The 27558-nt window shown below is 51.9% G+C and overlaps 1 protein-coding gene across 1 annotated transcript in view; it reads left to right on the forward strand.

Annotated features, from left to right (window-relative positions):
• FSTL4 (follistatin like 4) overlaps positions 1-27558 on the forward strand; it is a 296460-nt gene that overhangs the window by 189475 nt on the left and 79427 nt on the right. The window contains exons 5-6 of the mRNA XM_036424598.2: positions 22225-22418; positions 25455-25578. Of these exons, the coding sequence (XP_036280491.1) occupies positions 22225-22418; positions 25455-25578 (318 nt within the window). The remainder of the gene's footprint in view (positions 1-22224; positions 22419-25454; positions 25579-27558) is intronic.

Here is a 27558-nt window from a genome sequence, read left to right on the forward strand (position 1 = left end):
AAACCCCATAGCTTAGCCTCACCTACCTTAAAGATGCTCAGAACGCTTCCATTAGCCTGCAGTTGAGTTTCATCTCAAGAGTAAATTACCTCTTCTCACCAGAAGCAGGAGACACAGACGGGCATTTTGTAGGCATGGGATGAGATGTAAAACACAACATCCAGAACACGCGGGCGACACTGTACACGATAGGGTATATATGGGCTGTTTACCTTCGTGATTACACAGCTAATTGGGAGTTGCACTCACTGCCACTTTTCAGTCATGAGAGAGCATCGTATCTCATATCACTAGCCCAGAAGATCAAAATTTGAAGTCGTTCCTATTGAATGTGTATTGCTTTTGCACCATCATAGAGTCAATCAAACATAAGTTGAACCAGTGTAAGTCAGGGGCTGTCTGTAGCATCCTGCTCACCTGGCTATGGCTTGGATAAGACTGGGCTTTGGTTTCTTTGTCTTTGAACTTGCTGGTCCCTCAGGCCGCATGGGCTGTAATGACCCATGATTCTGACGTTCCTGGATTGCTGGGGTGGACATGTGTGAGGAAGGGTCTCTCTCCCCTGCAGTGTGAGGCAGTTTGGGAAACCCAGGCTCGGTCTGAGCCTTCCACACTGCATGCACAAGATTAGCCCAAGACAAATGGTCCTGCCTGACGCCCGCCATCTCCATCTGCGGGGATGGAGAATCGGGCTTGTTATGGGCCTGATTTGTGAACTTGAATGAGGGCTTCTAGAAAGCTATTTGTAAAATTCATTGCTGTCACTGGCTGCGGCTAACACATTCCATCTTCTCAGAATAAGTGATTCCACATTCCACGCATTCGTGAAAGAGAGTGGACTGTGGGGTGGGGGTGGGAAGGGCTGGGTGAAGGGGCGGGGTGGGCTGGGGAGGGTGGGCATGGGGAGAGTGCCACTGGGCAGAAGAGCCACAGGCACCTCCCTGCTGATGGGCATGTGGTTACAGGGAGCTTCCTATTAGCCTCCCACTGCCTAGCACCAGGGTCTGCTCTTGCCTGCTCTCTCTTGGGGAGGCCCTCGGAGAGGTTTCTGCACACCCGGGAAAGAGGCTGGCTACCCCATTTGCACAATGTATGCACTCAGTCTCCAGGCCTGGTCAGGCAATCCCAGTCCTGTGAGCAGGAAGTGCTGGGGAGAAGCCTGGAGTCTAGGCTGGAACGATGGGTGGGTCGATGCAGGCCTCGGCACATTTTGAAGGAGTCAAAGCTATCTGCGATCTCTTCCGAACAAGTTTTTATCTATCAAATAGCCATTGTACTTCTGATAAACCACCTAAGGCAGGTTTATCTAGATCGAGGTGTGATTTAAATTTAAAAACTGAATTAGTGAAGAAAATTAATTTTCTAAGCTACTCTGTTATGCCCTTGCACGTACTTAGCTAATCTACTCTCTCCCAGACCTGTTTGGTTATCTGAAAGGTGGGGGGTAAGGCCCCACACTCTACTTGGGGAATGGCAGCTGTGATTCTGAGTCAATGCATGAGCTGGTTTAAGGGTATTCACAGCTGCAGAGGGAGAAAGGGCGCTCCCTGCTGACCACAGGGGTTATTTGTAGCATCTCTAAGTCTGTGTTAAGCCCACCAGCCCCCCGTTTTGGTTTGCTGCAGTAACTTCTTGGTCCACCCGGTGCTCTGTGTTTGTTGCTGACCAGGAAATCCCTGGACCCACAGCCTGCGAGTGTCACAGCAGAGCTGGGGTCTGCAGGGTTTGGCTCTGGTTGGGGTGAGGGCCGGCTACTCTGGATGTGCTTCGGCCTCTTAAGGGCTCATGTTCTTCAGAAGCTCCAGCGCCTTTGACTAAAGAGCAGAATCCGGCCTCTCTGAGCCGGGACGTCTGCAGGTGGCATTGCCATGGCCGATGTCGCTAATGAAGGCTCTGGCCTGGGTCATCGGGGAAGACGAGCTGTGAGTGTCCTGCAGTGGGTATTTGCCCTCACAAGTCCATGGGGGTTGATAGGCCTGGCTCTGAAGCCCAGAGTGCTGTTTGTGAGGACTCATGGGAGGGACTCGGTTCTTTCTAATCAGATGTTCCTTGGGAGCTCTTGCAGAATCAGAACGCAGGGTTAACCAGGACATGGGGATCATGAGACATTTGAGAAAACCAAGAGCATAAAAGAGAAGAACCAAGATGAACAAAAAGATTGACTCTGGAGGATATGGAACAAAAGAAAAAAAAATAATTCTAATAAAAACCCTTAGAAAGATTGAGAAGATAACATTTCCATAATATAAGAAAGGGGTGCTATGAAAAGAAGAACAGAGCAAGAAATATTTCTTGGAAATTAAAATACAATAGCTAAAATTTAAAATTCAATATGAGTCAAAGAAAAAGTGGCAGTATCTTATAACATAGATTTAAAAAGAGATGGAGAAGGTGGCAGACAATCAAACCTAAAGGTGTCAGTGTACATCTACTCAGACTAGTCCACTCAGAAAAAGGGAACAAAGACCTTTGGGAAGAGGAAATTATTAAGGAATAACAGAAGAAAACTGACCAGAGCGGAAGCGAGTTATAGGCCCTCAGATGTAAAGACCCACTGAGAACTGCACAGGAGGATGAAAGAAGCTCTACAGATGCATGTCCTCTTGAAATTTTAGAACATCAAAGGTAAAGAGAAGATGCTAGAAGCTTTTAGAGAGAAAAGATGACTGTCAACAAAGATTCAGGAGTCATTTTTATCAGATAGGTGGTATCAACACTGGCAGGCAGTGAAGTGATTGCCTTCAAATTTCTGAAGGAAAACAATTTTATAGCCCAAATAAAGACATTTTCAGACTTGCAAGGGCACATAAAATTACCTTCTTTCTGGAAAAAAAAAAAAAAGTTAAGCAGGGAAAACATGGGGGTGGGGACTGGTATAATCCAATTAAATAGGAAAGGAATCTAAAAAGAAGAGCTGTGTAAAAAAAAATAAAAAATAGAAGGTGAGAAACCAAGATGGCAGCATAGCTAAATACCTGAACTTGCTGCCTCACACAACCATTTCAAAATTACAACTAAAAGACAAAACAGACATCATCTAGAACCACAGGAAGGCTGGCTGAGTGGAAATTCTACAACTAGAAGGAAAGAGAAAAGCACACGGAGACTCAGAGAGCTGCAGAAGTAAAGTGCAGAGGTACAGAGGCGCGCACACAGAGAGGGCTGGCAACTGAGGGCATTGCTGTCTTTTTCAAGCAGGAGGGAGACACAAGCTCCCAACTGCTCTGAATTCCAGTGCTGATTGAAACTCTGTGGACTCAGACTCAAACAGGGAGAAACTGCTATCTGGCAGTGGGCAGAATTCAAGGATGGCTTTCTCTCAGAGATGCTTGCAGCAATTACCGCAGGACACTGAGACCCAGGGGCCTCTTAGAACAGAGCTGACAGGAAGACATTGCTGTTTGCTTTGACCTGAGACCCTGCCCCACCCAAGCCAAGCACAGAGGCTTTTGCATATGAATGACCTGGTCCTTTGAAATCTAAACTTACCTAACAAACAGCAGCTGAGTCAAAGAGACCCAGAACATCCTGAGTCAAAGAAAGCCCAGGATCCCACAGCAGCTTGCATTGCTTCACAGCTAGGCCTCAACTTGGCACCTCCAAAACCCAAACAAAGAAGAGGAATCTGCAGATATCTCCATAGCTCCTGCTGGGTGGCCTCAGGCAGAGGCTAAATTAGCACCTCCTTGAAGATCCAAGAGCCAGTGTACCCAGTGGTCAAAGTGGGACCATCCAGATTACAACTCCTCAGATCCATAAGGGACACACTCAGGGGGCAGACTCAGTGAGCACCAAAACCCCACTGAAGCAAGTCTTGCCTCATTAGGGTGTTTCCAGCACAGAGGTTCTCCCATCATAGACACAGCTGATCCTCACAGCCAATTGGCCTGGAGATCAATTCCTCCCAGTGATAACAGCAATAATCAAGGTTTAACTACAACAAGACTGTGCACACAGCCCACAAACCGATGCACCAAGAGTGTCTCTTCCCATCTCCCTTCCTCTCTGAAATCAATAAAAATATATAATAAATAAATAAAATATTTTAAATCAAATGATTTCTTCCTTTAATCATATGATAAAGGAAGAAATAAATATTTGAATACATTTTTAAATGGCAGTTAAAATTATGGGGAAAAAATTGCTAAATAAGAAAGACATAGTAAATGTTAAGCAAACTAAAATATGTCATGATGTTGAAAAATTGAAGGAAGGTGAAGAAAGAGAACTATTTGTGAGAACTGAAACAATCCCTTTCAGACAGCATAAGGGAGTCCCTGAAGTGAGATTCCACATGGCTTTCTTTGGATGTTATGGGTATTGTCATCAGAATGTTGGTAATGCTTTTCATTCATTTTCACTTTGAGAGTCAATGAATAGAAACTTACACTTATTACCGATAGTAACAGAATGTAGCAAGGTAAAATTAACATTATAGATCACTTAAGTCAGAAGTAACAGGGAAAGATCAGGGATTGGATTTCTCCTACCTCAAAGGGCAAGAAAGACTGCCTAATTGATCTTTCTTCTCTCTCTTTTTTTTTTAATTGTATTAATTTTTTAATCATTTATTACTTTACAATTACAGTTAACATCTGATAATATATTAGTTTCTGGTGTACATCTCAGTGATTAGACATTATGTAACTTACTAAGTGACAATCCTGGTAAATCTCATATCCATCTGACACCATAATAGTCATTAGAATAATTTACTATATTCCCTATGCTATATTTTACTTCCCTGTGACTTTTCTGTAACAGCCAATTTGTACTTAACCCCTTCACCATTTTCACCCATATCCCCACCCCTCTCCCATCCAGCAACCATCAAAATGTTCCCCGTATACAGGAGTCTGTTCTGTACTGCTTGTTCATTTATTTTGTTTTTTAGATTCAATTGTTGATAGATATGTATTTATTTCCATTTTATTGTTTATATTTTTAATCTTTTTCTTTTCCTTTTTCTTAAAGAAGACCCTTAACATTTTATATAATACTAGTTTGATGGTGGTGAACTCCTTTAACTTTTCTTTGTCTGGGAAGTTAATTATTTGTCCTCAGATTCTAAATAATAGCTTTGCTGGGTAGAATAATCTTGGTTGTAGGTTCTTGCTTTTCATCACTTTGAATATTTCTTGGTTGTGTTAATTTGCATATTCACTCCTGATTGGCTGGTGGGCTTGGCTTGTGGGTGTAGCAGAGTGATGGTTAATTTGCATATTACTATTTTATTAGATAGGATATCCTTTTTCATGCTCTTGAAATTCTCACAAAGTTACTTGAGCATCCTTATAACAATTGTTGTTGTTTTTTGCCTCTATTTCATTTAGTTTTATTTATGTAGATTTCTCCTGTTCTTTCATTTTAGACTTTTTTCTTTGTTCCCACATTCTGGCTGCTTCCCTGTGTTTGTTTCTATGTATTAGGTAGAGCTGCTACATCAACCATACCTTGTAGAGTGGCCTTCTGCAGTAGGTGTCTATAGGGCACAGTCGCCTGAACTGGGCACCCTAGGTGCGCTCCTGTGTGGCCTGTGCACTGTCCTGTTGTCGCTGAGCCTTGGGTGCTGTTGGCATGTCACTGGGAGGGATTGATCCCCAGGCTGACCTGCTGTGAAGACTGGCTGCAATCCAGTGGCGGAGCAGCTGGGCAGGAGTCAACCCTATGAAGCAGGACTTGCTTCAGTGGGGTTTTGGTGCTTACCAAGTCTTACCCTTCAGTGTGTCACTCATGGAGGTGGTTATAATCCAGCATGGTCTGAAGCTGTCCACCAGGTGCCCTGGCTCTGGGGCCTCCCAGGAGATGCAAGGTCAGCCATCACCTGTGCCCTGCCTAGCTCCACCTTGAGCTACAGAGCCATCAGCACATGGCTGCTTCTTGTGCTGGGCTTGGAGGTGACCAGCAGTGAACCAAGGCCATCCGTCACTAATGGCAGGCCTGTAGTCACTAAGCCAGAGGTACAGGGTACGCAGAAGCCAGATGCTGCTTGTTTGAAAGACTTTAGGAAAGTCTGAAGCATGAAGCAAGAGAAGCTAGTTGTATATGGAAAAGCCACTGGAAATGGCCCACAAGTTGGGTGGGGTGGGATCTCAGGGAGTCACCAGGATGGGGTAACAGTGAGAGCCAGGTTGATGGAGTCTCAGATATGGTGTCTGCCTGCTGGGTCTGTGAGGGGAAGGCTCAGAAAAGGAACAACAGCTGAAAGCCATTCCCTAGCTCTCACCCTAATGTCAGACAATTCAGTTCCTCTCCATATGTCCCTGGTTCCTTTTGAGCTACTGCCCCAATGCTGGAGCTCAGAGGGAGTAATCCAAGTAAGTCCTTCCACAGACCCTTTAAGAGGAATGCCTGGGACTCTGGCAGCCCTTCGCCTCATTCAGCCTCAATCCTCCCTGTTTTTTACAGCCAGAAGTTATGTGGACCACTCTTCCTGGCTCTGGAACTCTGGGCTGGGTGGCCTGGCTTGTGGCTGGGATCCCTCGCTCCCCAGGGGGACTTCTGAAGTCAGATTGATTAGAGAGAGAGAAAGGACAAGGGGGAGCATGGGGGAGCGAGGAACATTGATTTGTTGTTCCATTTATTTATACATTCATTGGTTGATTCTTATTTGTGCTGTGACCTAGGATCAAACCTGCAACCTTGGCATATTCAGACAATGCTCTAACCAACTGAGCTACCTGCCCAGGGCCCTCCCAATTTTTATCTGCCAGATGTGAGTATGGCACCAGCCTGTTCCCCATCTCTGCCCCTCCTGCCAGTCTCGATGTGGCTTCTTCTTTAAATCCCAAGTTGTAAAACTTTTATTCCGCCAGATTTCAGGTGGTTCTGAATGATAGTCGTTCTGTAGTTTACTTGTAATTTGATGTGGTCGTGGGAGGATTTGAGAGCTGCATTTACCTACACTTCCACCTTGACAAGGAAGCCCTGTCTAATTGATGCATTATTTTAAGTTTTACTTTTTTGTGTTTTTTTGGTATGCATATTTTACTTCCAAAACTTTTTTTAAAAATAGGCCACATCAAACATCTGAAGAGTTTCTACCCAACTATTTTTCACAGGCTATCATGCTTATAAGAATCCAAAGTCTTTTCTGTTCGGTGCCTTTTGCTGTATTTTATTTATTTACTGTTCTCCAAAGATTGCAATTTTGAATTGCTCGATACATTTTCCCAGCTTCAGATGCCAATGTATTTGTGTAATGAAAGTGCCAATATGTATGTACATACCTGGGATTAGCATAGAGATGATGAAGGCAGTTCGGCGTTGATCAATAATCATATTTGATGTGGGCTTTTTACTCTGCTGCTCTCAACCATCTTGTACTTCGATATGTATTACCACCCACCGAGATTCTGGCGTTGACTAAATAGAAGTTGCTGGAGGAAATTCACAATCTAGCAATGGAATTCAAGCAGCATTGCTTTCCGAATGACAATGCGGAATTAGGTCTTGCAGAGTAAATAGAAACCAGGTAAATGGGAAGTGTGCCCTTAATAAAAATGTCTCTCACTGCCTCGAACACAGCAAAGCAAACATCTCCGTACTGCAGCCTCCAGTCATGAGCGCTTCATGTTTCAACTGCAGGGTCAGGGTCAGGGTCATCCTTCAATCATATGTGTGAGCAGTTTGACCAAAAAGTGTATTTTTAACACCATAGGATATTAGATCTGAGATGGTCAAAAGCGAGCGTTGAGAAGAACGGCACCGTGTTTTGAAAAGTCCCCTGTATGCCACATCCTGTGAGGCTCCAGGCTGCTCTGTGTCCCTGGGACAGAGCCGTAGCTCTGGCCAGCCTCCCGGGAGCCCAGGCGCTGACCAGCGTTGGGCAGTCTCCACATCTGTGCTGAGCGGCCAGCCCTCTGTTGGCCCAGCTCGCAGCCCGCAGGAGACGGTCCACATCAGAGCCAGCCTCAGCTCCTCTGTCCTCCTCCCAGAGGAGAAGTCCAAACACTTTCTCTTTTTTCCCAGAGTTGCTAAGGAAATCTGTGCCCCGCTTTACCCCTTGCTGATTGAAATAAAATGGGTTTTTCGAGGACGGGTGGCCTGTGCCCTCATTATAATGCATAATAACGGCCCACATGACACAAGCAGCTTCCATCCTGATGGCTGTCAGGGGTGCTCGCTGACCTGTTCCTCCTCAAAAGAAAGGAGAGGCCCTCACTACCCCGAGCCCCCGGTCAGGTGGGTAATGACAGGCACTGGGGTTTCCAGTGCTGGTGGGAAGCAGCTCGCCTCGCACCGTGAGGACCGTGAGCAGCTGGAAACAGCCTCTTCTGGGAGACTGCTAAAGGCCAAACCCTGAGTGCCACCTGTGCTGAGATGGCCATATGCAAAAACGCTAAGCACCAAGGAAAGCGACAAAAGGGGATACGCAGAAATACAGGCAGCCATGTTGCTAGAGGTTCAAACATTACTGGTGATTATTTTTTCTTTTTCCAAATTTTCTCATAATCTTCTTGAAAGGGGGGGGCTCTGAGGGCTACGATTTAGTTACAGTAGAACCTTTTATCAGAGGTTTGGCTTTCCACCATTTCAGTTACTGGAGGTCAACTACAGTGTGAAAATACAAAGTGGAAAATTCCGGCAATTAAAAATGTCTGCATTTTTAATTGTGCGCCTCTCAGAGTAGCAGGATGAAGTCTTATGCCGTCCTACTCTCTTCCACCCCGTGAACATCATTTCTATGTACAGGTCCTGCTGTCCCCCTCAGTGTACATCGTCCCTGTGCCAGGCCCTGCTCTGTCCCACCTCGTGTCCAGCTTATTCACGTGTAGATGGGCCCCACTCATCTACATTGAGTTGCGTCTCAGATATCAGATCAGCTGCTGTGATATCACAGTGCCTGTGTTCAAGCCACCCTTACTGTGCTTAGTAACTCCATACTCTCATAACTTTCATTAGAGTATACTATAATTGTTCTATTTTATTGTTGTTGTTCTTAATTCTTACCATGCCTAATTTATAAATTAAACTCAGTCACGGGTATGTAGGTATAGGAAAAAAAAAAACAGTATATACAGGGTTTGGTACTATCTTTGGTTTCAGGCATCCACTGGGGGCCATGGATAAGGGGAGGACAATGTAAATGAACTTAGTGGAAGTTTTCCCAGTCTCTCATGCTCTTTATCATTTTATAACTAAGTGAGCCACAGGACCGCCCCACGGCCTGGTTTGGACCCTTCTCTCTCCAGTGGGTGAGGGGAGAACACCCAACTACCAACAAACCCAGCTCCGCAGAAAGACCTCTTTCCCTCCTTTGTCCAAGAGAGTGAGTCCCTGGACACCGTAGGGCACATGTGTCAAACACAAGGCCCGCGGGCCAAATCCGTCCCGCCAGGCCTTGCAATGTGGCCCGCACCGCGCTGTCATCACTGCACTCTGCTGCGTTTCCATCACAATGACAGTTTATGACTGTTCAGTAAACCATTCGGCCCGCGATTTAGGCTGGATTTTAGATTTTGGCCCCTTCTCTGATTGAGTTCGACACCCCTACCGTAGGGGCTTCAGTCAGACACACGCAGGTCTCCCAACCTGACCCGGCTGGCATCCATCAGGTGACAGGTCTGGCAGCCTGGTTATTAAAATAAAATGCCCGGCTCCTGAGCAGCCCTCCCTGTCTCATGGCTCTACCTGCTCTCGGGCCAGGGCTGCAGGAGAACAGCCCACCCCCTCCCCACCTGCTGGGGCACGTGTTACCCCTGTGTCACTGCCTTGGCATCTGCGAGCGTGTACACACGAGCTGCGTCAGCATAGAGGCCCCGTGGTGGTCGGGCCGGGCGTCCACAGCAGAACAGACACGTGGGCAGCTCTTGGTTGGGGTGTTCCTGCGTCGAACCCAGAGACGCACAGCCGCTGCCAGAGCCAGCAGGCAGAAGCCGACTCCAAATGTTTTCTCTTTCTTGGGTGTTTGGGGTAAAAATGTAGCAAGTCGACAGCTTGCCTCCTCACCGAGGTACCGTCAGTGGAAGACGAAACATGCTGTTCATTCGGGGTGAATCACATGCGATTGCCCTCTTTGTGTGCCAGGGTGCTTTGCTTTCTAGCAACGGTGCCTTCTTGTTTTCTCTGATTGTGAATTCCTGCTCCTGCCCCTCTCTGCACCCTTTCACCCTCACAGGCCTCTCCTTGAATCCTGTGTAGGGCTCAGCACCTTGTCCCTCCGGTTCCAAGCCTGCCATTCCCTGAGCTTCAGGTGGTGCTGCCAGAGACCCTGTGGGCAGTGCTTGCTGCCCTCCTTCCTGCCCACATGTCACCCGGTCCCATCTCCCTGCCAATTCCTGGGACTCCTGAGGTCACTCCTCTGTCAGAGAGCTATGCAAACTGCCCAAGCCAGCAATGAGGTGGCCGAGGTCCCGGGAAGCCACACAGGAAGCCGTGGGCACCTGAGAGGATGCTGGAGTAGGTGCTCGGCACTCTCACAGGCCTGGTGCAATGGGTCGATGCAATGCGCTGGAGACCGCTGACAGATCAATGAGATGAGTAGGTGTTGTTATTGTCCTTGCTCTATGGATGGGGTTCAGAGAGGTCAAGTGGCTTCCTGGAGGCTGCACAGCTTGTAAGTGCTATATCCAGGGTTCATACCTAGGGTTTCCTAGAGGAAGAATGCTTCATGGTGGGCCCGGAAGGACAGAGGGGATGTGGACATGCAGAGAGCAGGGTATGGGTGGTGGTACACAGAGGAGTGTGTGTATTGGTAGCGGGGGGGGGGGGGGGGGGGGGTTTGCCACTGGCAGGTAAGAATGGGAGACAGGCAGGAGGTTTCCTCCCTGAAAGGTCTCCATGCTGCCTATATCAGCCTCTGCTCCTCCATACACACTCTCACACACACACACACACACACACACACACTCACACACACACACACATTCACACACACACACACACATACACTCTCATACACACAGTACTCACACACACTCTCACACACTTCTATACTCACACACACACACACAATAATCTCACACACACTTCTACACTCACATACACACACACACAAACACACACACACACACTCACACACACACACATACACTCTCATACACACAGTACTCACACACACTCTCACACACTTCTATACTCACACACACACAATAATCTCACACACACTTCTACACTCACATATACACACACACACAAACACACACACACACTCTCATACACACAATACTCACACACACTCTCACACACTTCTTCACTCACATACACACACACTCACACACACAATAATCTCACACACACACACTTCTACACACACACACACACACACACACACACACGTCGGCTGGGCAGGGAGTCCTGTGACCACATGGGAGTGAAGTGCTGAAGGAGGACGTAAGCATTCTGTGTGTGCTGGGGTGTGAGACCAGGAGCTGAGCTGCCTAACATCGGGAGGAAGCCCGCCCGTGGTTGTGAGTGGTCACCTTGGCCTTGTCTTAGGCCTGCGGCAGTTAAAGCAGATGCCATTGGATTCTGCACACACTCTTCCCGTCTTCTCTGGCGGTGGAGGGGAGAGGCACGGCTGAGGAACTGTCCAGGGAGCACTGTCACCAGAGCCCGGATCTCTCTCCCTGGCTCTGTGACAGGAGCGTGAATGGGCTGGTAGTTCCCTGGACAGTGACTTCAGAGGACCTTCAGGTGTCTCATGCCTGGACCCTAGCAGTGGTCCTGGGGCCTGGCTACCCTCCCAGGGGTTTCAGAATAGAGGCCTGGGCCCCATCTCAAGGGGCTGGGAAGACTGAGACCCAAGCAACCCTTGCTTGCTTCCCTCTATCTCAGGGCAGACTGTACATTTTTGCTAAGTTATCCGAGTGAATTACTTTACCCCTCTTTCATGTCCTGAGAAAACCCACATGGTCATTTTATTAATGTGTTTGCAATTACCACGTAATGATTTCCAGTTTAGCGTGGTTGGTGGTACAGAGACGCTTCATTGAATATCTGCATGATGGGCCTGCGAGTTCTCTGGGGCCAGAAGCTTTTCCCATCAATTAAGCTTCAAAGAGATGAGTTTCAGGCTCATCTGCAACCATATTTTTATGTCTCTTTTAGGGCTTTCTCCTGCTGTCTTAAAGAGACTGGGAAATGTGATGTGGGGCTGAGGTGCTTTCTAATGGGTGCAGAGAATAGGTTGAGGTCATTACTGAATATTAATGTGCTGCTTGGAAGTAGGACAATTTATATTTCCATTACAGTCACTCCTGGGTGCCCCCACCCCACCCCAGTGCCGCCAAGGGGGGCGGGGGGTATGTATTCTGGGCCCTGGGATCAAGGCCCAAATTCCCAGAACCTTCCATGAACCTCACACTCACCCCCCACCCCAGAGATCTTGGGATTCTGACACATTAAAATACAAAGAGGCCCTAGCTGGTTTTGATCAGTGAATAGAGCGTTGGCCTGCAGACTGAAGGGTCCCAGGTTCGATTCCAATCAAGGGCACATGCCCGGGTTGCGGGCTCGATCCCCAGTGGGGGCCATGCAGGAGGCAGCCGATCAATGATTCTCTTTCATGACTGATGTTTCTATCTCTCTTCCTCTCCCTTTCTCTCTGAAATCAATTAAAAAATATATTTTAAAAAATAAAATGCAAAGAGGATTTCCCTGCTATCCAGAGTGCTCCTCCTCTGTGCCATCCTGGGCCACTGAGTCTGACAACAACCCTGGGGACAGAGGCCATGGGTCCCGTAAACAGATGGAAAATGAGGCTCGGGGAGAGAAGACCAGGGTTTCCTGCACTCGGCACAGCTCTGTCACACACTTCCAGAACAGGGTGCGTGGGAGAGACAGACATACCCAGGCTCTGGCCCATCCTGGGGGCACACATGAGGGAAAATTAAAAATACAAAAGCGATATTGTATGCTAGCCAAGATTTGGAAGCAGCCCGAGTGCCCATCGGTAGGTGAGTGGATAAAAAAGCTGTGGCACATTTACACAATGGAATACTACTCAGCTGTATAAAAGAAGGCATTCTTACCTTTGGGGACAGCATGGATGGACCTTGTGGGAATTATGTTAAGTGAAATAAGTCGGTCAGAGAAAGACAAATATCATATGATCTCACTCATATGTGGAATCTAATGAACAAACTGAACTAACAAGCAAAATAGAGATGGACTCATAGATAGAACAGACTGACAGCTGTCAGGGGCAAAGGGTGTGGTTTGACAGGTGAAGGGGTTAAGCAAGAAGAAAAAAAAACTCATAGACACAGATAACAGTAAGGTGATTATCCGAGGAAAGGGGGTGGAGGCAGGTCAAAGAGGATAAAGGGGGGAAAAGACTTGACTCGGGGTGATGAACACACAATACAGTAAACTACAGATGGTGATTCATAGAATTGCACACTTTACACCTATATAATTTATTAACTAATGTCACCCCAATACATTCCATTTAAAATCATTTTTAAAAAGCTAAAAGAGCTGGGCTGGTGTGGCTTTGGTGCCTAGGCATCATCCTGTGCACCAAAAGGTCGCTGGTTTGATTCCTGTTCAGGGCACATGCCTGGGTTGCAGGCTCCATTCCCAATGGGGGGCATGCAGGAAGCAGTCCATCAGTGTTTCTGATGGATATTTCTGGAATTGATATTTCTCTCTCGCGCGCACGCGTGCGCGCTCTCTCTCTCTCTCTCTCTCTCTCTCTCTCTCTCTCTCTCTCTCTCTTCCTCTCCCTAAAATCAATTAAAAAAAATCTACCTTTAAAAAAAAAGTAAAAAGAGAACTGATTCCAGGCCCCATACTTTCATGCACTGAGCAGGGTGCCCTCCCCCATCAGTGAGAAATGTGGGCACGTGCACCGGGAGAAGAATCTCCCAAGACCTGGGCGCCGTTTTAAACGTAATTATTGCAGAAGCCCCACTTTCAGCCAGCAGACTCCCTCATTTTACATTTACTTTCAGTCCCACTCTATTTTCTGTGACCCATTATCTCTACGAAGGCATTTTTAAAAGCCATAATCATGGCCATTTGCTCAGGTAGATGTGACCCAGATAAGTGGGCCCAGATAAGGGGGCCCAGATCCACTCCTTGAAGCTATGGCCCCCAATTAATCACACACAGCCAGACACCGCCAGTCTTACCTCATCTCCGTTTAAAAACTAGGTGGTGTGCACACACATCAGCTGCAGAGGGTTTCAAGGCAGGCTCTGCTCCTTTGCCCCCCTCCCCAAACCCCACCTTCTCCCCCAGCTGAATGGCCCAGCTTTGCTGGGGGGAGAGGGGGTGTGGAGAGGCAGAGGAGGGGAGTGTGTATGTGTTCTGAGGCCTGCAGATGAGGGGCTGCTGCCCGGTGGCCAGGGTGCAGAGCCCCGTGCCTCGTGCCTCTTTGCCCGTGCTCCGCCTGAGATCCAGAGTTACGGGAAGCCTGGCAGTGACTCAGGTCCTCATGAACGCACAGAGCAGGAAGGGGCTCCACGGCTGCCATCTCTGCCAAGCCAGACGTTCAGAATGAGGATAAATTACCTCCCTCCGCTCCTTGTTGTAAGTCATGCTGCTTGGGATCAATCAGTCCATCCTCGCTGCCAAGCAGCCCTCATGGGTGTGGCGGGTGCAGTGACTGCCCACAGGGTGCATGCCCTCCCGTCCCAAGGCCCCTGCTGGTGGGTGTGTGCCACACACTGGGGAGAGTCAGCACCAGAGGACAGTTAGTGCTCCGAGTCAAGTGCAGGGTCTGGGCCTGATTGCCACCGGATGGGGGAGGGGAGTTGGCCAGGGATGGCTTTCTAAGAGAGCTGGACCCAGAGGTGGGCGCGGACTCTAACAGGGAGGGCACTTCACACAGAGGAGACTGGCCCTGGCAGCCCTGGTGAGGCTGGGCCTGCAGGGCCCACCATGCCATCCATCGTGGCAGGTGAGTCAGGCACAGTTGGACCATGAGGTGGTTCCAGAAGGGTCCACCTTGATCCCTTCTGAGTAGGTGACCCTTGATGGCCTTTTCTAGGCCACAAGAGCCAACAGCCAGGGCCATGGCAGTTGAGTCTTAGGCTGAGCCCTCATTTCAGTCCTGGAAACCTTGGGAGCCCAGGAGGTGAGCAGAGCAAACCAGGGCATGGTCTATGAGCGGCTCCTCCGGCCTTACCCCTGGGCCACATCCAGGCTTCCTCTTCAGTCCCCATGGCCTACCCTTCCCACCGGCCCAGCTCCTCTCAGGGCCAGGCTCTGGCTTCTGGACCCGGAGCCAGGACTTACCAGACTGCTTTCCCCCTGGGCGCCGGCCCTGCCCCTGCATGATCATGTGTTGGCGACCTCCAGGTCCTTGACTTGCCCAGGAAAGATTTCAAAGACGAATCAGAGAGAGAGTGTAAAGTAAGTTTTATTCAGGTGGAGGGGGGAAAAAAGAGGCCAGTTTTTCTGTAACACCTCCCCTTCTAACGTGCATGTCCCCACAAGCCCAGCAAAGCTTCTACAGATACAAATGTGGAACACGTTAATGTGGGGGCAGTTCCCTCCTAAAGACCCCCGTTCCATCGCACTGATTGGCAATCCACACACCCTCATGCCGGAGGGGGTGACAACTCCAGGGCCATGGGTACGCAGTGCCGTGGCCATCAGGGCCTTGTAAAGCCCAAGGAGGCCAAGCCGTGGTCCCAAAGGGCAGCAGCCACAAGTTCAATGTTGCCCATATCACCAAGGGTCTCAGGCTCTGCAGGTCAAAGGCCAAGGCCAAGGCTCAATCCAAGGCCCAGGCCGGGGCTGCAGCTACAGCTCAGGTTCCAGCTCAGGCTCCCAAAGGTGCCCAGGCACCCAAGAAAGCTCCAGGATAGAGGCCTCTGTCTGCCAATGTGAGGGCGGAAGGAGTGGTGGGACCCCTGGGCTGCTGTCTGCCTGCGGCTGGTGTCCTCCTGTGCTGTTTGTACAAATAAACTTGAGGCGGGATCTGTCCAAAAAAAAAAAAAAAAAAAAAAAAAAGGAAAAAGAAAAGAAAACTAAAAGCTAGTTGCACTTGGGCTTGCCTCAGAAGCTGAAGATCACCTTGTCTGAGCCAACACCGTGAGCAGCACCGTGGGCCGCACCAGGCATGGGCTCCGCGTCCCTCTGCCCCAAGGTGCTGGTGCCCTGTCCTGGTGTCCTGGGAGAACAGAGACAGGGAAGAGCCCTGTTTCAGAGAAAGGGGGAAGGAGACAGGTCCTGCCCCAGGAGTGCCTGCGGAGGGCCTCTTCCCTCCTCAGCGAGGCGTGCATGGAGGGCTTCAGCATTTATTCCAGTTTTCAAACACCACTCCTTCACTTTGGGACCCTGTGATCGATGTGCCAGTCGACCATTAAAAGTGTAAGTGGATCCTGGTCCAGGAATGCATCCGGTTTTGCTTTCTCTAATAGGAATAGAAGAGAGGATCGTAAATGTCAAACAGCAGACTGTACAGCAGCACCATTGAACCAGGCATTCATGAGCAAATGTGCCATTTATCTAACAAAGGTCCTGGTGGTTTCGTTCATTGAAATTACCTGATGCCGGAGCAAAAATGGAGATGAGGGTTTATCTTCGAATTCAGGTGCACGTGGAGGTAGATATTGTCATGCAGGCTTAATGGGCTCTGGCACAGCAGCTGGGGACCGAGTGCACAGCCAGCGTGGCGTGTGCATTGGGCCCAGGCAGGTTGTAGGCCACATGGAGCCTTAGATGTGCAGATTCTGTGTTCAGGCTCAAAGTGGGCTCCGTACCTTCAAGAGCCCAGAGCATGGAGATGGGAGGATGAGTAGGACCCTCCAGGGAAAGGAGCAGAGGACACTGACCAAGGATAGTTGGTCAGCCGGGTGCTAGGCTCCTGGGAGGCTTGGGAGAATCAGGGCACACTAGCGAGTGCAGGGCCCATTGCTGGCTCTGGGGTGGAGACCAGTGAGTAAGGAGGAGACTCAGGTGGAGCTCCGAGTGATGGAAGGGCAGGAGACAGGCTGAGCATCTCCAAAACTGTCACCAGTGCCCCTGTTGCCCATGGCCGTGTCCACCCAGGGCTCTGTGGCTGGGTTCTTTAAGAGAGTGAAGACTCTCATGCCGGAGATGCAGAGGCACTGGGCACAGTGTTTGGAGGAGAGAGGATGGAGATAAAGGCAAGCTCCTCAAAGCCTAAGGGATCAGGGGGCCAGATTGTGTGGCTTACAGTGGACAGAAGCAGCTCCTTGGAGGTGGGCTGTCGCAGAAAAGTCAGATTTGAAGAAGGGGCTTTTCAGGAAAGGAGCACCTGGGAGCAGAATCCTCAGACTGGCTTTCTGCCAGGTCATGGGACTAGCCAGTAGCTACAGTGTAAGCCATGGTGCGCACACCGCCCGTGGTTCCTGAGTGTAGGCAGCAGGGACCCATCTGCCCAGAAGTCACAGGCCCAGGAAACAGCCAGCCAGGGATCACCACACGGCACACCTTTGATGCATCTGTTTGTGTTTGTTTGGGGATGGTGACGAGACCGTATTGTGTGTGCTTAACGATCTCCTGGGATTTTCAGAATGCTGTGGCTTGGTCAACACCATCAGTAAAACTATATCATGTTAGTGGAAATGTATCTTAAGATAAACCCATTGGTTTTGGCATTTATTGTTAATTGAATTTTCCCAGAAATGGCAGCAGAGAGATGGTTAATGTTCCTGAATTTACATCAAGTTAAACATCTGTTCCTCTTAAGCTAAACTCCAGTAAAGTTATGGCAGCTCATAAATTAGATCTGGCAGTAAGATGCTTTCTGCTCTCTGCACAGCTTAACAGTTTCAAAGTAGACCTCAGCATGACACATGGCATCACAGCCACATTCAGCTGTGACATCAGTGCCAAGCGATGGAGCCAGGTTTTCGCTTTGGTGGGAAAGATCACAGCTTTGTCAGGCGGCGGGTGCCATTGCCTCCCAGCTGGGTGCAATGTGGGGACTGGGATGCTACTGTTTGCGTGGGGATCAGCAGGAGCCTGCCCACCAGTGACCCTATAAGCCAGGGGCACATCTGGTCTCTCCCTTGGGGCTCCAATGGGGGTTCTCCCGTGTGAGGGTCTCAAGCTCTGAGCCGAGGGGCTGGGTCTCTGCCAGGCCAAGAAGGGCGAGAGTCTAGTGGGTGTGACTCTCAGGCATGGCTGGCTGCTGTGTGGTCTCTGAAGGGACGGCCTGTGTGCCTGTGTGGTGCCTACACCCACGTGTTGGAATCACAGGGCATGGTGCACCAGCCCAGCCCCCGCAATGGAGAAAACTGGGCCAGTGAACAAGAGGGTTCGGGGAGGGGGGGTGCAGGAGAAGGTGCAAGTTGGAGAAGGAGATCCGAGGACGTGGTGCAGGAATGGCTCGGGGTGGGGAAGGAGGAAAGGCAGGCAGACACTGCCCCTTCCTGGTCACCATCACCGCCCTCCCTCCCTGGTGCAGGGTCTCTCCCGCCTCTCCTCACCTGCTCTGGCTGCTTCCTGTGTCCAGGACCTGGGCCTCCAACAGGCGCCTTCACCACATGACCTGTCTCACTCGCAGCATCTGAGCTTCCCTATATCTGGGTGGCATCTCCCACCTTGCCCACATTCTGCAAACCCCCCTTCCCTGGCTCCTTTGGAGCCGCCAGCCGCATCCATACCCGGGGCTGGGAGCGTTGCCTGCCGTAGAGTGACGATGGTCCCTGCGAGGCCGGAGCTGGCCGGGCTCGCGGCTGATGGACGTTCACAATGTCTCTCTTGCTTCCCTTTGTTTTGCAAGAGAAAGTGTTCCTTTGATGGACATTTAATTCCAGAGGCTGCTACCTGCTTCCCGTCTCTCTTTACTCAAAAAATTAAATGCGGATGTGCCTGTGCCGCTGCTATAATAATCTCCCTCGGCCCGAGGGAGTGTGGCTGGGATGGGAGAACATTAGGATCTTCAAAGGGGGACAGTTATTGAGGGAACTAGATTAATGAGGTGTCATCACAACTTAGCCAGATCTGCAACTGACCTTTCTCATGGAGAACGGGCTTGATAAATGTAGTTCATTACCGAGTTCTGACATGAAAATAGGATCCCACTCTGGGCTCCTCAGCGGGCTGATCAATATTTTATCTGCCAAAGCAGGCCTGGCCTGGCAGCGGGAGGAGCCCCGCACACTCATGCTGGCAGGAAGCCCAAGGCCAGTGCCAGGGGCTGGCCAGGCCGGCCCTGCGGTGTGGAGGGCATCCAGGCCAGCAGGCAGGGGATGCCCGTCAATGTCAGGCTGACCAGGACATGCACCTCCCTCCGTGAGAGGCCCCCTGGGGAGCATGTCCGTAAGCAGTGGGAAGGGAGAGAGGAAATGTTCTGTCTTTCCACGAACACCAATGAGATGGCCACCTTGCATTGTGCGGGGCACTGGTGATGGGGACAGACAGGTGAGTCATCCAGAGAAGCCTCAGGCCTGGCCGACCATTGGGCTTGGCCAAGGCCTCTGACATTTCCTCTGATGCAGCAGCTTCCAACCAGGTGCCTCCGAGGGCACCCTGGGTGCTGCGAGAACTTCTGGCACACGCAGTGCCTGCCTGGTCCGTCCGGGGCACTGACCTCTTTTCCCTCAGATTGTCAAATACGTTTTAAAAAATGACAGGAACCAACACAGCAATAGCCATCCAGTGTGAATGAATCAAAATTATACCTATCTTTTTGTCAGGCCAGCAAAAGATACCTTTTTGATGCCGAATTTTAGTGATTCGTTTATGTGTGCCATGAGATGACAAAGCTTGAGCATTGCTACTTTACTGTCATGACCCTGTAAGGTGGAGAGGGGCTATTTTGCCCCCATTTTAAGGTGGAAAATGGAGGAGGAAGGGCAAGGGCACCTGCAAGCCCTGCTGCCTGGCATGCTCTTCCCTGTGCCACCTTCTCCCCACACTCATCCTGCAGGTCTCATCCTGAATGCCCTCCCTCATCAGCTCCCCCCGCCCCCGGAAGCCCTGGGTGCTCAGACCAGAGTCCCACCATCTGCCCCCAGGGTGCCGCCCAGCCTCTGGCACAGAGTTTGTAAGTCAGTGCTGGACCGGAGGAGCAGGGCAGGGTGGGCTCTCACACGGGGCAAGACCAAGGACGCGGGGAGCTGACTCCTGATGCTGGGACTCCACCCTGTCCCCCAGGCTGCTGTCTAGACATGTGCCTACCCTGCTGGCCAGGAGGCCTGTGCTGGGCCATGGCCAGGGTGAAGGAGAAAACGCCTGTCATCCACAGTGAAGTGCAGGAATGCAGTAGAGGGCGGGCCTGGGGGTTGCTGCAGCCCCCTCCCCAGGACCCACTGCCATGTGGAGATGCCGCCTAGCTGGAGACCCCTGGGCCGGGCCCCAGGCAGCTCCGAGGAGCTCTGCGCTCCACCAAGGTCTGTGAGGACGGTGAGAGGCTGTGGGGGATCATTGAGAATGAGACATCTCTGCCCAGCTGGCCTGTCCTGGCCCATCCTTCAGGGGCCCTGCTACGGTGTGTCCTCAGGAGTCTGACTGTGCACTAGCATTTCCGACTCAAGCCTCCCGTTGACCCATAGGCCCCGTGTCCATCTGCAGTGCACAGCGACCCCACAGCACAGGCATGAATGCCGCTCCCGGGAGAGCCTGGCCCTCAGGACAGGTCCCCACAGATCCCCACACAGAGATGCCCTCACCTCCTGCACCAACGCTTCAGTCTCAGCTCCCGTACACCTCCCGGTCATTTACCAGAACTGGACTTATCCCTCTCCTTCGCCAACACTGACCTTTATCCAGGCCTGGCAAGAAGGGAAACCCGGCAGGCTGCTATAGGACAGGAATGTCTCTATAGCAGGACAAGGCCACTGTTTCCAGCACTGTGCAGCCACACAGACTTGAGGGTCAGGTATGCCAACCGGTGGCACCAGGCGCTCCCCGGCATGGGTACCCAACAGGCCAGAGAGGGCGCCAGCACGGTAGGGGGATGGGAGAGCCAGGCCTGTCAGAGCCTGGAGCTCTCAGAGAACAAATAGATTTGATTACATTGAACACAGCAATTGATTTTTTTTCCTAAATAAACATGCAGGAGGAAATGGTAACAGGCATCTGTTTCTGACAAGAATCAATTGACCTCAAATTGGAAGAAAATCTAGAAACACAAACAAGCACAGGAGAGAGCGGTGGGGCCGCCCAGGCTTGTCTGGGGAGAACAGGAGGGAGAGCGACAGACAGACTCCCCTCAGCCGCCCCCCATCAATAGCCTCCTTGTTGCTCTTCCACAAACGTGGTCCCACTGATGACAAGGAGAGAAGAGCTGTTGTTTGGTGAGCCCTCCCTCTGGGCCACGGCGTGCTGACCCCTCTGTGTGCTATCTCATTTAATCGTCACCGCAGCCTGTGCCCCCCCACTTCCGAGTTCAAACCACGGAGGCGCCTGGTCCACGGTGCAGGTCCCGGCAGCGGCGGGGCTGGGGCTGGAGCCCAGTGGACTCGAGTCGGCGCTCTCCAGCCCTGCGTTACCGTGACTGTCCCAGCCCCTGGTTCTCCTAACTGGCCTGGGAATGAAGAGGTAGACTCAAGGCCCCAGACAGTGCATTCCCAGCAGCACCTTGGCCCCCACCTGGAGTGGACAGAGAGGCCCCCCCCCCAGGGCTCAGGAAGCCCTGCACCCCAGGGAGGCGAGGAAGCGGGGCTTGAGGGCTCCCTGCTCGGCCAGCACCCCGCGGCCTCCGGGGGCAGGCTGAGCCTCCTGTGGAGTTTCTCCCAGTGTCCGGTCGCAGTGCGTCCCAGGCCTGGGTACAGCCCCGAGCGAGCGGCTGTGAGCGTAGGTGTGGATTTCCTGAAGCTCCTTTGTTTCCTGGCTGTAGACGTGCGTACACATGTTTGTTTTGAAGTAATCCAGCTCTGGGAGTGCACCTAATTAACTTAAGCAGGGCGTCTTAGTCCTGTTAACTAAAACTCCCAAATCCAGGAAGCCAAGGATTCAAAAGCAGCCTTTCAGCGAGGATTAAGGCAAAGACGAGCTATTACAAAGGGAAATTGGGGCCAGCTTCCCCGAAGCCGCCGTGGGGCTGCCGCTGTGAATCCCCCTGGACAGACTCCCCCCGTCCGTCTGGCCATTGTTCTATGTCCGGCACATAGTAAGTGCTCAGCAAATCTCTGTGGGATGGGCAGGCAGGCTCCGTCCGGCATTTGCATCACGTGTGGCATGTATTCGGTGCTCAGTGGATAGCCATGGGGTGGGTTGGTGGGCAGGCAGGCAAACAATTCCCATCAGCCCAGTGGCACCCGCACTGCACGCAGGAAATGCCCAGAACGGGGGAAGGTTCTCGCAATGCCCTGGGGAAGAGTCTCACTGCCTTAACCCCTTCTCCCCCTCCAGGAGACCCGTGCACCATGGCCAACTACGCCCGCCTGAAGAACGTCCTCCTGGCACTGCAGACCCGCCTGCGGCCACTCCCAGAAGGGGCCAGCCCCCCAGACCCGGCCTCCCAGAAGCGCCTCCTGGTGGAATCTCTGTTTAAGGACTTGGACGCAGATGGTGACGGCCACCTCAGCCCCTCGGAACTGGCTCAGGTGAGTACGGCCTCCAGTGAACACACAATTAAGGGGGAATCGGGTTTTCCATCGAGCATGCCCATGAAGAGAACCTGGAGATCACGTGAGGAGAGTCGTTGGTCACTGTCTCTGTGCTGGGACGCCTGCAAGAGAGCCTTCCCCAGGGAGCTGGAGAGCGAGCGTGTGATCAAGGCCTCTCAGAATCTCTTACAAACAAAGGGCGCCCGTGTCTCTTCCCACCGGCCACCTTCAGCCAATATTGACAAACAAGCTTGGACACACTCGCAGGAAGCTGGCAAAACACACACTTCGCAGGGAGGGCTGGTCTCTGATTTTGTCCTGAGGAAATAAACCTTCTCTCCCATGAGTCTTTGACTTTCCCCAGCGGGAAGGCTAAAGGAAGCAGGCTCGGTTTCACCACACACCCCTGGGGCTGCAACCTGGGCGTCCCCCCACCCCCCACCCCCGTCTCACTGTTCTTTAGTACCCAGATATCAATGGCCCAAGCCCCAGCCCACTTACTGGCACAAAGCCCTGTGTCCACCCCTAAGCATGGCTCTTCCTTTGAGAAAACACTTGCTTCAGGCCCTGCAGTTTGCCGCCCTCCCCAAACCCAGCACGTGTGTCCGCCTGTCCAGCTACAAGGACGTGCAAGCGCAGTTAGCTTCTGTGGCAGAGAGACACGGGGAGGGAGCAACCAGGGCCAGTCATCGCCAGCTGTGGGGAGGATCTTCCTGGCCGGTGGCAGGAAGCCAGGCAGGGTGGGCCTAAGCGCCTGCATTCCTGCTCCTGCTCCGCTGGTTTGCCTTTAAGAACCTAGGGCTCTTGAGCCACATCAGGCAGGTGCAAAGGTTTGCCCGGAAGGCAAGGTCGGCCTCCCCAAGCAGGGTGGTGGGCATGGGAAGCTCAGAGACTGAGTGCCCACTATAGGACAGTCACTATAAAGAAACCCTTCGCATGATGTGGTGACTAGCAAAATGGCCAGGTCACCAGGAAGGCCTGGGCTGGGGCGTGCCCTAACCCTTACGGGCACCGTGTGTGCTTGGCAGTGAGCCAGGCCGTGCCCTGTGATGTAACAAGCAGAAGGGGGCCTCGCTGTGCGGTCTAGTAGCTGAGAACACAGCTTCCCGGTCACACCGCCTCCAGCATTTTCTAGCTGGTGGGTCTTGGGAGACACCTCACCTCTCTGCGCCTCCATTTCTTGTCTGTAACCATCGGGAGGGTTAAACAACTAAGGCCTGACGTGCTGGGCACGCAGCACGTTCTCAGGAGGTGACAGTGGTCAGTATCGATGTCCTCATTATCAACTTGGTGCCTCCTGACCCTTTTCAGCGTCCTCTGCTGTGGGGCAGGCACTGCTGTTGCCTCCACTTCACAGAACCAGGCAGCTCGCCTGGGTTTGTTCACTGCTCAGACGTGATGGCACCAAGAAGAACCCCAGGTGGGCTGGTGGGCGTACACCTGATCTCCTCGCAGCATGGCTTCCACCAGGAAGTTCCACCTGGTCCTCTCAAGGTCTATGGGGCCAGCAAGTGCCCCCAAAACCTGAGAATGGAGCAGTCGCCCAAAAGCCCTGCCATGCAGAGTCCCCTCTCAGGGCCCCCTGCTCCAGCCAGTCCAGAGCACACTTCCAGGGAACACATGCAGACCCCACTCTCGTCACCCACACCTGGACAGCACCACCTTCCTTAGCAATAGGCCCAGCGATGGCTAGGACCCCAAGGGGCAGGGCCAGCACCCCACAGGTGACCCGAGCTGCTCTGGGAAAGCCCGGGTCCTGTTGGTGACGGTTGCCTGCAGGAGGAACCGCCTGGTGATTCCCTGACCACAGCGGTGCAGGCAGCGCCTAGGGCAGATGCTTGGCTTGGCTTGGCCTGGACAGAGGCTGCTGTGGCTCTTGGCCCCCAGCCCCCGTGGCTCCCAGGTGGCTCAGTAAACAGGACCTTCCTGGTCACGTTGCTCTAACCTGGCAGTGGCAGTCCCCGAGGCCCCTGGAGCCATTAACAAGTATAGTAATTGGGTTAACGTATTTATCGTCCATTTCACAAATCTGCCAGGCAGAGCCCAGCTAGAGGGAGCCTTGCCTGGACACTGGCTCAGAGGTGTCGCGGAAAACCGGGTAGGTCCTACGAAACGTTAATCAATTTCCAATGCAGAAATAGACAAAGGGAAATTTCCACCCTGAAAGATTGACTTTGGGCGTTATGGTTGATCTCCCTTTTATCGACCACTCTTACTTGCTGGGTGAAGGGTCATTTTTTTTTTTTAACATTATCACATTGAATTGCCTTTAATATAGCAGACCCAGCCGAGACTGTTAAATAAAGAGAAAATGCCTCTGTCTCCCTCTTCCCCGCCCCCTCGAATAAAATGAAATTCTTTCCTTCTTCTGAGGTTTCCTTCTGAGCATTTTTTTTTTTTTTTTTTTTTTGTAAGACACACCAGCGTCTGGCCCCAGCTGAACGAGGGTGCCGGAAATCTCTACCTTTAGTGACCTTTGGCCTGTGGCTGGTCATGCTGGGGAGGACGCCATGCCCTGTAGCCTAGGCCACCATGATCCTCTGCCAGGGTCCCAAGGACAGACATTCTGCCCCTGGAGGGCCGGGCAGGCAGAGGCGGGGCTCAGGCTCGGTCAGTAGAATGGCAGTCCTCCCTTTGGGGGGCTGTGCTGTGTCTAGGGGGCACAGCCCTGAGATTGCAAGGGCTGGTGGGAGAGACCTCTGTTCAGCCATATTTATTTATTTGCTGAATTTGTTTGATCAGGCCCCCTCTCTTCTCTGGTTCCCCATGGATAGCAAGAAGGATAGAGCAGGTGGCCTCAAGGATCCAACCACTGTGTGACCTTAGGAAAGCCCCTCCCCATTCTGAGCCTCACTTTTCTTATCTATAAAATGGGAGGGTCAGACAAGACAAAACCAGAGAGTTCCAGATGCTTCCCAGGGCCCACTGAGCTGTTACTGATTCCTCACCCAAATGGCCTGAGCCACGTCCCAGCAAAGCCCACGGCTCTGAGCTCACGCCCGGCTCCGGCCTTGTTCCCTCCCTCACCCACAGCACGTGCTGAAGGAACGGGACCTGGAGGAGAGCTTCCTGGGATGCTCCCCAAGCGACCTCCTTCGATTTGATGACTACAACAGGGACGGCTGGCTGACCCTCCGCGAGTTCTACACTGCCTTCCGTAAGTCAGGCCCCCACCGGCCGGCCGGGCAGACAGGCTGTGTCCGCAGGCATCCCCGCACCAAACTGCGTCAGGGCCTGGCGTCTGTCCTTGGTCTCCAGGGCTGGTCTCTCTCACGGGTGAAAGCAGTTGGGCTTGCTCTGCAGCGAGCCTGAGCTTGCAGAGGGGAAAGGTGTGGGTTGGGAGAGGGGATGCTTGGTCTCTTCCTTTGGATAAAGGACCTTCTTGCCATCGTCGGAGGAGCACGGGACTGTGATTTACGCGTGATTGGGCGTGCACCGCTGGATACCTCGGGGGGATGCCGTGCCTGAATGTGGAGGGAGCAGACTTTAGGGCTCTCCCTAGGCTGTGGCCCCCACAAGGAAGGTTCTGGAGGAGGGTTCTGGAGGCTGGGCCAGGCGGGAGAGGGAGGTAACGTGGTGCTGGGGTTGATTTGGAGACCTCTGTTCAGCCCCAAAGAGATGAAGCCCATTTACGTCAGACAGTGTTCAGGCTCTGCTTACAGCAGGTAGCATGTGCGCCCTGTGTGGTGTGTCCTTGCACTTGACCTTTAGGTCCTTGAGTTTGAGAGATAGGTGTGAGACACTCCCAGGGTGCACTGCGCCTCTGAGCCACAGACCCTGCCCCTCTGCCCCACCCCACCCCTCCCTGGAGCTCCCCTGCAGAAAGGTGTCTGCTCCCTGTTGACAAACACCCACAGGCCTGGGGAGGAGTCCTTGGCAAGAAGGGCTCTTGTGGCAGATGGAAGAGGCACTTGTGTGACATAAGAGAGGAGCAATAAGTGTGCTTCTTGCCCGCAGGAAATGTTCATGAACTTGATGTGGAGATACCTTTCCATTCACAGCATCCCTGTTGCCAAGGACCAAAGCCCAGGCCCCAAGCACAGGGCTCCGCTTGGAATGCGGTGACTAGGCATGGCTCCCCCTGTTCCTCCTCCCTGCCCACGTCTGCTCTCACAGTGATGACTGCCATAGGATAGGTCAGAATACGGTGTGAATGTCAGGCAGGCTTAGCCTGCTGTGGAGGGTGTTGGCTTTGCGGATCAAGGAGCTTATTCCCTGAAATGAACCTCTAAATTTTAGAATGTACGGAAGGATCCGCAGCCCCCTAGATCTAGCTCCTAAGAGCCCCACAGGAATTTTCAAGACAAACAAACAACTGGTAGCCTTGAATCATCCATGGTGGGAGTATTTACACCACAGCAATGACACAAAAAGGAAGGTAGGGGTCTCTGTCCTCTGGAGAGCCAGCTGGTAAGCATTGCCCTGCACATCACTCCGGTCCCAGAGTCCAACTCCTGCAATATCCTCTCCACCCACCTTTCCCAAACCGAGGCTTCCTGATGATTCCAATCAGGTGGACAAGGCAAATGGCAGGGAGGTGAGGCCCCCACAACAGAAAAGCAACATCCCATGTTCTAGGACACTTCTGAGACAAAGGAGCTGCGAAGAAGGAGGTTGATGCATTTTAAGAGCCAGGGGCCAAGGCTAGACTTTGGAATTGAGGGGGTACATCAGGTATCCCACAGCGGCACATTCTGCAGGGAATGGCACTGCTCATGCACTGTCCGGTACCGCAGGAGCCTCTGCTCAGGAGCTCTGTTCCTGGGAATCAGTCTGCGGCCAAACAGGAAGCTGTTGGCATTATTCGCAAGGAGACAGAAGCATCCCTGATGCCCCAGTGGAGAGAAGGTGCCTGGCCTCCCTGATGACAGTCCTGACAGCCACGGGACCAGCCCCGTGTCTCACAAAGTGCAGAATGGTGTCTGTTTCCTTCATTCCAGGCGATTATTTGAAAAGCACGCTGACCATCCTTTTTAAAACAAATTAGATTCTGCTGTCATCTTGGACTTGTTTTGAGGCAGCCAAACCATTCATCACAGCCCAACCCAAATAATAGATATGCAATAAAATGTAAAGTCACAGGCATTAAGGAAGCCACAGGATGAGTTAACCCACCATAAAGGCCTGGCGGGTGGCT

The sequence above is a fragment of the Pipistrellus kuhlii genome, unplaced genomic scaffold (assembly GCF_014108245.1).
Source record: "Pipistrellus kuhlii isolate mPipKuh1 unplaced genomic scaffold, mPipKuh1.p scaffold_m20_p_8, whole genome shotgun sequence".
Taxonomy (NCBI): domain Eukaryota; kingdom Metazoa; phylum Chordata; class Mammalia; order Chiroptera; family Vespertilionidae; genus Pipistrellus; species Pipistrellus kuhlii.